Source organism: Phalacrocorax carbo, chromosome 3 (genome assembly GCF_963921805.1).
Source record: "Phalacrocorax carbo chromosome 3, bPhaCar2.1, whole genome shotgun sequence".
NCBI classification, from domain to species: Eukaryota; Metazoa; Chordata; class Aves; order Suliformes; family Phalacrocoracidae; genus Phalacrocorax; species Phalacrocorax carbo.
The window spans coordinates 88839690-88848610 of record NC_087515.1 but is presented as its reverse complement, the minus strand read 5'-3'; the positions used below and the strand labels follow the sequence as shown (position 1 = coordinate 88848610).

At 38.1% G+C, this 8921-nt stretch overlaps 1 protein-coding gene across 3 annotated transcripts in view; it reads right to left on the bottom strand.

The window, feature by feature from the left end:
* Positions 1-429: 429 nt before the first annotated feature.
* The window catches only part of RNGTT (RNA guanylyltransferase and 5'-phosphatase), a 192378-nt gene continuing 183886 nt past the window's right edge, over positions 430-8921 (bottom strand). For 2 of the 3 annotated variants that reach the window (XM_064447647.1, XM_064447648.1), the window contains 2 exons: positions 6083-6206; positions 430-3242 (listed from right to left, as the gene is read on the bottom strand). In XM_064447647.1, the coding sequence (XP_064303717.1) occupies positions 3079-3242; positions 6083-6206 (288 nt within the window). In that variant the 3' untranslated portion in view covers positions 430-3078. Of the gene's footprint in view, positions 3243-6082; positions 6207-8921 lie in introns of those variants that run through there. The other variant, XM_064447649.1, reaches the window with a different exon arrangement.

The window sequence follows — 8921 nt, the reverse complement described above, 5'->3', positions numbered from 1 at the left end:
TTTCAGCTTCCCATGCTCTGCCAGCAAGAAGGTGCACAAGAAGCTGGGAGGGGGCACAGCCAGGACAGCTGACCCCAGCTGGGGAATGGGATATTCCATACCATATGACGTCATGCTCAGTATATAAACTGGGGGGGAGTTGGCTGAGGGGGGCAGCAATCGCTGCTCAGGGACTGGCTGGGCATTGGTCAGCAGTTGCATCACTTTTTTTTCCTGGGTTTTGTTCTCCCCGCCATTGTTTTCCTTTTCATGACAATTTGTTATTATTATTGTTATTAATTTTATTTCCATCATTAAACTATTCTTATCTCAACCCACAAGTTTTCGTACTTTTGCTCTTCAGATTCTCTCCCCCATCCCACCGGTGGGGGGAGGGTGAGCGAGTGGCTGCGTAGTGCCTGGCTGCCGACTGGGGTTAAACCACAACAGTATTTTAAACCATTGACTTTATTAAAATACTTAATACACAGTTTGTAGAGGAATGTACTTACATTTTCTGGAAACTCCACCGAAACCAAATTTTAATCATATATTTAACAAATGACAAAACAGTGGATGAATTCATGCTGTACACCAAAGAATAGACATGTTATGGGTTTTTTATCATCATATTTTCCTGGCACAGACTCTTCTTTGCTTCTTAGCTTCAATCTCTCGAATACCTAGTAGCAGAGAAAGGAGGTTTGCATTTCTCACAGCATTAAACCCATCTGGTCCAAGTGAAATTCCATTTGTTTTCATCAGGTTCTTCATTAAACCCTTCCCCAGTAGCTTCCTTTTCCAGAAAAACAAAGGCAATTGACCTTTCTAAAAAGCTACAGGTCATAGTGCAAGAAGAGTTCAACAATCAAATGTGAACGTGGAGATCTAAACCTCCTCAGAGTCATTACTCTTTCAAAATATCCATTTCAGGCTGAGTGTGGAAAAAAAAAGACACTGTCAAAATACAAGGGCCACAACACATTCACGGATGTGGTGGAATGAATGTGGAAGACAGCCTGCAGTGCTGCAGCTCTGAAGTAAAAAGTAAACCAGTAGCTAGGTCTTGTTAAAATACAAGATGCAAGGGCTGGGAAGGAGAAAGATGGAAATAACCTGGACGCATCCTTAAAAGAATGAAACGTCCTAACCCCATGGAGAAGGCTGTAATCATCACAGACATTGCAACTGCCATGGAACCGTGAAGATCAGTGACAAAGTGTATGTTACGACAATCTCGATGACAAGTATAATCTGGGGGCAATCATTAACTGTGTGTTTCAATGCAAGATGCACAGAGGCTGCATAGGTTTTCACGTCAAATTCATAAGGCTCTTTTTAGGAGATAATTTTGCAACCTTGCATAGGTGATATTGTATCTTTTCTATAGATAATATGCAGAAACTATGTACAGTTGAAAAAAAAAAGAACTTTGATGAACACATTTTTTTCCCCCTCAAGTTTTACCATAGTATAAAAAGTAACCTATATGACTCCTTCAGTTCTCTAAAACATATATGGGATATTCCACAAAGGGGCGCTAGGAACGCCATCTAAATGATGCCATGTGCATTTATACAACAGGTTGAAGCAATTAGAGAAGCCACCACAAAGCATAGTCATAAAGTTTCTGTACAGAAAAAAAAAATGCAGGAGTTAATTTTGCTTACAAACATTAAAACTCATTTAAACAGAAATGCATTTTAGTTACAACAAATTAGTGAGCTTCACTAATCAGACCTCTGAATGAATGGATGACTCACACTCTAAGTAAACTACAGAAAGACCCATTTCGATCCCTGCTTGATAAATGTACAGTAAACTTTAAAATCTGCATTTGGTTTCCAATTAACCCTAGCTCAGAACAACTCCTCCATCAGGCAACCAGAATGCAGCTTCTCAAAAATAGGATTACGAACATCTGCCATTGCGCTGCAACAAGAGCCATCAGGGCATTCATGCGCTTCTTCGTTTGGTATGAAAGGAAGTCAGCCAGTGGATGAGCACGGTGCCGCAGGACAGCCAACCCCACCTTTGAAAGTGAGCATCCCGTTCCCTGGGACGCTCGGCCGCATGCCCCCCCAAATGGTTTATCTTTGCCCTGTAATTGCAATTGCCTAAACTAGGAGACTTTCCATCTGACGTGGCTCTCTTCCACCTAAACTAGATTCTCCGTTACACAGGAGCTGTCTGGCATTTCTTTTGCCATTTTGTGCCTGGATCTAAGACATCATGATTAGCACTGCTTATTACTCTTGCATATCACAGTGATGTGTACTTTTTACTAATATTTACAACGGTATCACTGCGGAGAACTAAGCCCTGTACTAGGAACAGTCTCTTAACAGAGACCTTAATACTAAGGATTTGGTGTATTCCTTATCAACAGATAAACCTAAAAAGGCAAAGCTAAAATCAGCCCACTATACAAGTGGTGTGTTAGGTTCAAATTGGGGGGGGGGAACCAAACATCCAGCATGTTTTCTTTCAAAGGGATGCTATTTACACGAAGGATTCACTTTTTTAATATTTCAACAACAAAAACTCAGCTAATTTTGCAATTATTGAAATCTAAGACGGCTTAGTTTTTAACCAACACAGAACACAAACAACATTGCTGTTTGCTGTTAAACACAAGTCTCAGAAATGCAGGAAAACTGTGATCAATTATATTATGGGTGACAAATCGCAACCAGTTGAATAACAATAATAAAAAAAACTAGTTCTGCTTTTTTTAAACGCAGCCTCTAAAAAGTATAGCATCCCAATGTTTTCTCAGTTCCAGATTGCTGACATTATAAATTAAAGGTGAAAAGAGATCCGTATACAAACAAGGCAGCTTTCCATTGACTTCATTGTACTGTTCTTGTCTAAACCTTTTGAAATTTCGTCTTCAAATACCATAAGGTAAGGTTGAATTTATCAGTTACAAAACTATGTCCATTCCTATGTAGAATTTGAAAAGAAAAAAAAAAAAAACAACTCAAAAAAACCACGCCCAAGTATTTACAGCAATTCAGATTTCTTTTTTTCCAGCCTTCACACTTGCATTTCACCTTCTGCAGAACTGTAAACATGCAATCCTCTGAGACCAAGGCCTTATATTATGGTACGTGGCCTTTTGGGCGGTGGGGGTGGCATGAGTTCAGTGTCAGGATCAAGGTGGTGTTTCCGTGTCTGTCCTTGAGACGCTGCTGCACATCTATCAATGAACTCAAACAGCATCTCCTTTGTGACTGGATTCTGGATGCTGTTGCATACAGCTGGGAACAAAGAATATCATCTCAAGTTACTAAACCAATTTGCTGTAGTCAGCGCGTCAATAATTTCATCCCCTCTTTGCAAAATAAATAACATAATTTTGCTCAAGTATTCATCCTTAAACAAGGACTTTCACAAGATGGTTGTGTCAGGAGTCAAGTATCTCTGCTTTGCCCCTCAGAGAGCAAAACAGCGTAGTGGGCCCCTACGTCATGGGAATCACTCTTTTTAAAACAAACAAAAGGCATGCACGTGTAGGTTTCATGAGGCAACTATAAAAATGCCACAAACTGACATCCTATTAAGGCAAACAACAGCAACGAAGGCCTTGTGAGACATGGCTTTAAAACACCCATCAAATCTGAATAGCTAGAAACAAGACTGTCTTAATATTGAAAACCTCTGAATTAAGGTAACTTTTTTCTTCACCATTAAGTACTATAAATACCATAAACCCACAATGCACTGTGCTTTTTTTTTAACCCGTATGCCTTCATGTGGCTGAAAGACTTGACACCAAGCAAGCTACACATCTAGCACACCAGATCGTATGATGGAGGAAAGGCCACAGTGCTGCATGGTGGCCAAGGCATGCATGTATAAGCACACTTGGATTACTTAACATGACTCCTCAGGTCATAGTTTGTAAGTAACGGCCCACAGGATTTTATGGAACAAATAAAAAGGCTTCTCTTAAAACAAATAAAATATTTTTACTACTTTTCCTATGTAACTTTATACTCCTTTAATTAATCCTCCCAAGAGACTTAAGGAGGATGAAGACAATAAAGAGCAAGAAATTAAGCAGGAATCCTATGACTATCTTGGAAGAAAGTATAAAATGATTACAGGATAATTTATAGCATGTAAGGATTGGCCACAGTATGGATGCAATCTCCATGCAAAACAATCTATCGACCCCCCAGAGTACTAAAAAACATTAAGAATCCTTAAAATGTACTTGCAATATAGCATCATTACATCTAACAATCAACATGTAATTTCCTGACTCTTAAAAACACTCCTTTCTTTCCTGCAGAATTTCAGAACCATTCAAGCATTACTTTAAAATTAATAAAACACCTTCCAAGCTTATTTTTTTTTATCATCTCATTTATTTCTGGTGAAAAGGTGCTTTTAAAGTTGTATTGTATGGGACTTCAGCAGTTGGAAAGCATTATGATTATGAGTAGTTTAGGAACAGAATTTGTGCTACAAGACAGCTGTATCAACTCTTAATGGCTGTCCTAGCTTTATCACTCAGAAAGCCCATCTCTTTTCAATGTAAAGATATCAAAGGCCAAAAGCAAGATGGAGACAGGTACTTATTTTGTTGCTGTTTCAACTATGGGGAAAAATAAATACTATTTTCCATAAAGGGAAAGGCAAATAGAAGAGAAAGGATCTAGAAAAGGGGACAATGGAAGTCTCAAATGAGAAAATACAGCTTTTGGAGATTTTGAAAAATGGTCAAAAGTAAAATTTAAAGCCAAAATGAATCCTTCTGTTCTGAAAATTCCCATGGAAAATTTGAAATATTTCTTACAAAATAGTTCTTCCTGTAGCATTTAAATTTACTCTAATTTTTATTTTTAGGAAGTTCACTTTGTTTTAGTGGGAAAAAAAAGTCAATAATAACATAACTGCCCTGCAAATGGAGAAATAAGAAAAAAAAATACAGCTGCATATGTTCTTAAGAACAAAGAACAGAAGAACATGCTACTCCTCAAAGAAGTGAAAACTCCAAGGAAAACTAACTATTGAAACAATAAAGTGAAACAGAGAAGACACATTTAGGTCACGGTGACAAAGACATGCCCTTGTACTTGTGTGACTTTTGTGGCCCATTGCTCTTTCCCAACAGGACTGTTGAGCAAGTATTTCAGCTACATTCTGTGCTGGTTCCCTAAGGTGTAAACAGATTGACCACTTATTTTTTTTTGTTCAAGAAAATCTACTCACTGCTCAGGCAGAAATACAAGGAGAATGGTTCAAAGAAAACCCTACATCATCTATGCATGCCTAGTAAGTAGCCTGGCCTTACATATGATTAAACTTCATTTTGGCACTTAACAAAAGACATTATCAACATGACTATTGTTATTCAGCCTTGCGTACTTCTATTCAAACTTTTATACATCACCTGAAAGTAAACAACATCATTTAATTTACAATACTTGGCAAAATGTTTTTGGTAGAAGAACAGAAGTCTCACAATTCTGCAGGGATATACCCCCACCTTACATTTGTCTCCCCCTCCACTGTTTGTAAGACTACTGTAGAAACTTAAGATGACATTTTCCCCTATTAATTTGCTATCCCATCTGCCAAAGAATGGTTTTGGCATTTTGAATAGAGGTGAAATTATAATGGATTTTTTGTTCAACAAATTCAACTCACAGTGTGCCAGTTTGCATTACATCCTGACAAGCCAACACAATGCTAGGAACTGATGTTTGTTAGTTAACTGCTGTTGCAATGCTTTCGCAAATAAAAACTTTCTTGGCTCTCACTTAAGCAGCATGCCCTGCCATTTGAAGTTTTTTTGAGCACGTTTTGCAGTTCTGCAAAGACTTAGACACTTGCTTCTGCATTACCTGTTAAATACTGCATCAGAGAATTGGTTTAACTGACTTAACCCCAAAGCCAAAGGATTCATGCTATATAAAAGCTAAACACAACATAAGCATTTGCAAGATGAGGTATCACTGTAATAAGTTAGAGAAGCCAGGACGCAAACTAGAAATGAGAATACAGAGTGCCTTTCTTCCTTAAACTAGAACAGAGGTAAAAAATTAACATTTGAGCCTGAAAAACTTTTAAAGCAAATTATTCTACTTACCCATGGCAGTGCTGTAGGCATTTGGAAAGCTTTTGTCTACTCTCTGTCTCATGAAGACCCAGCTGTTGTTCTCAAACTTGCACTCTATAATTTTATTGTCGTACTGTTTCAGTTCTTTTGTTACCTGTTTAAAAAAACAAAGAATTGTTTGGGATAAACATATTTAATTCACTTTTTTATTTTTCTTCTTTCTATTAGGGATAAATAATAGAAGATCAAAACCCGCCTTGCATTTTTCAGCAACGTGTCTCCATTGTACACAGAACAGCAGCACAGACTACATCTCCATTATACATATGCTTAGCTACTCAACATTTTAAAAATACTTTTCAAATCTGCTGTCAATATACAGCAATTATATTATGCTAAAACATCAGCAGCTCTAACAAAGGGGGGAAAAGTCACTTCTGGCCCAAATGCAAATAGGTTTCCATGGGAATAAACTGCTTCCAGTGTAAGTGCTACTACCAGCCTAAGTGCACGAAATGTATTATCCATGTTTCATCAACCTTCTTTGTTGAAGGTCTCAAAGCCAAACGTCAGATTTCAGTAACAGGAAGAGCTTATGGAAAAATCATTCCACTCTTCGTATTACTGAGGATTTTTCTTTTCTATTTTTTTCCTTCATTTGTCTTTAAAAATTAAGATTGTAACCTCAAAATAATGCAGGATTTCAAATCACGTGTTCTAAATCTCCTTCAGGCCTCTCTTTATTGCTTCATAGATTTGTCAGCAGCCAATATCCTGAGCTATTTGTCTTTCTATTTGGCAATGTGGTGTGGTTTGGAAATGCAGTTTATATGCATTGGACTTCCTAGTTGTTTTGGCTACTTCATCCTATGCATCCTAATCTGTAATACAATGCAAAAAATTCAAGTAACCATGGTAACCTGAGAACCTTATCTAACGCTTTAACAATTTTACCCATATACTTCACTTTGTTCCAAAGGGCCTCTTCAGAAGTATAAAGCTGCATTTAACTGTTAGCTACATTTAGTTTGCTATAGTTTACCAACGAAAAGCTCTACAAGGTAATGTAACACTTTGGATTCAGGATCTTATGTGTAAGTGCTTTCATAAAAAAGGAATGGTTATTGCAATTCATTAGCATAATTTTTCACCTCTGTTGTCTACTTGCTCCTGAGTGGTGACACGGGAATTTACTACTGTCAGAGGGATGCAGATTTGAAAAAGGCTGCAAATGTCTCCAGATGGCTTAATAGCACATACAGTGGAAAAGCCCATGAACCTCTTTTCCATTAATTCCAAGATAAAGGCAATTAGTTCATGAAAAGGTCCTGAGCATGGACTGAGTCCTCCTATACTGCATGGTACAGGATTTATCCTTAATTTGATAAGTAGAATCCTAGTATTTTTTTCTTGGTATTTACCCTGAATACTTGTGTTCATTCCCAGATAGGGAGCCCTGGGATTTTACTTGTCAAGTGAACACAGTACTAGAAGACAATTCTGGTAAACCCACTTACAATGGAGGCCTGTCCTGCAGCAGGACTCACAGAATCAGAGTCAGGTTTCCATATCACACATTATTCCTTCATCCATTCCATCACCTGCAAAGAGCTTTTTTCCTAAAATCATTTCATCCTTAAGTGGGGTTTGCATCTGCTGATGATCACTTGGATGAAATTAACTGATTGCCCAGATCAGCGATCTTTTCCTCTGCAGCACGGTCTGCACAGCACGCCACCTCTTTCCATCCATGTTGAAAAGCTATAAACAGTCCAGATGTTTGACCAACACACATTTGTGGACATATTTATGTTCCATTAGGTGCGTGCAGGAAAACATAACATCCTTTTCTAGTGCACTATGGGTACATAAACCCAGGAAGAAACTCTTGGCTACGCCGTGCCTTGGGAAGGTATTTTACTTTGAATACAGCTGCCTAGTGGAAGCAGGGGCAGCAGGGGTTATGACTGTGCGTCTGATTTTCTGCCAAAGCAGGGAAGTGTTAGAAGGATCACCTGCTAGAGATCAAAAATATATAAAACTGCAGGCAATGACTTCAACTACCCAACTGTCGCATAAGGCTTTCTCATGGTTTATTATTCTTCTAGTGTTCAGATGCTCAGAATAGCAATAAATTAGACGGCAGCTTTATCTGACTGTGGCAATTAAGCAGTGTTATTAACTATCTGGATACTTGCTTGGCCGTTCATTAGCAATCTGCAAGACAGATCTTCCTACAAAATACAAACACCTGCCAAAGTACTGACTTAAATGAGTTTTCTTGTTAGAAAACTGGTGATCATAGTCTTTAACAATTGCAAGTTGTAGAAATTATTTTACAAAGGAAGAAATATAGCACCTACTCTTCTCTATACTTTGTTAAGTAAACTCAGTCTTGTAAATGTACTTATTGTAATATTAATGAACATTTTAGGAACTGCTGGGCATTTGATCAAGACTACAAGTACTTTAAGCAAAACCCACTAGCATTAAAAATACTCTTCTACTATTGCATCTTAGTAGACTCCTAAATGGGTATTGTTTATTCACAGGACTGGACAAGCCCATAGCGATCCTTGTATCCGTAATTCACACCTTATGTCTACCTATCACTTGCATGCTACTTTCTGGTATTTCAGCTTCAAAGCATGACAGGAAAATTGCCAAATTCAATTGTCTTGAATTCCCTTCCCTTTGGGAATTCATTCTGAGCTGCTCAGAGCAGTGTCTTCTCGATTCTCCCTTTGCACTATGGGATTCATCCCTCCCCTTCCCCCTTAAGTATTACAGTCCATAGGAGTATCTGAATAATGCACCATCATTTCTCTTCCTGAGAGGAACTTCTAGCTAGCGCTTCAAAGATATGGGA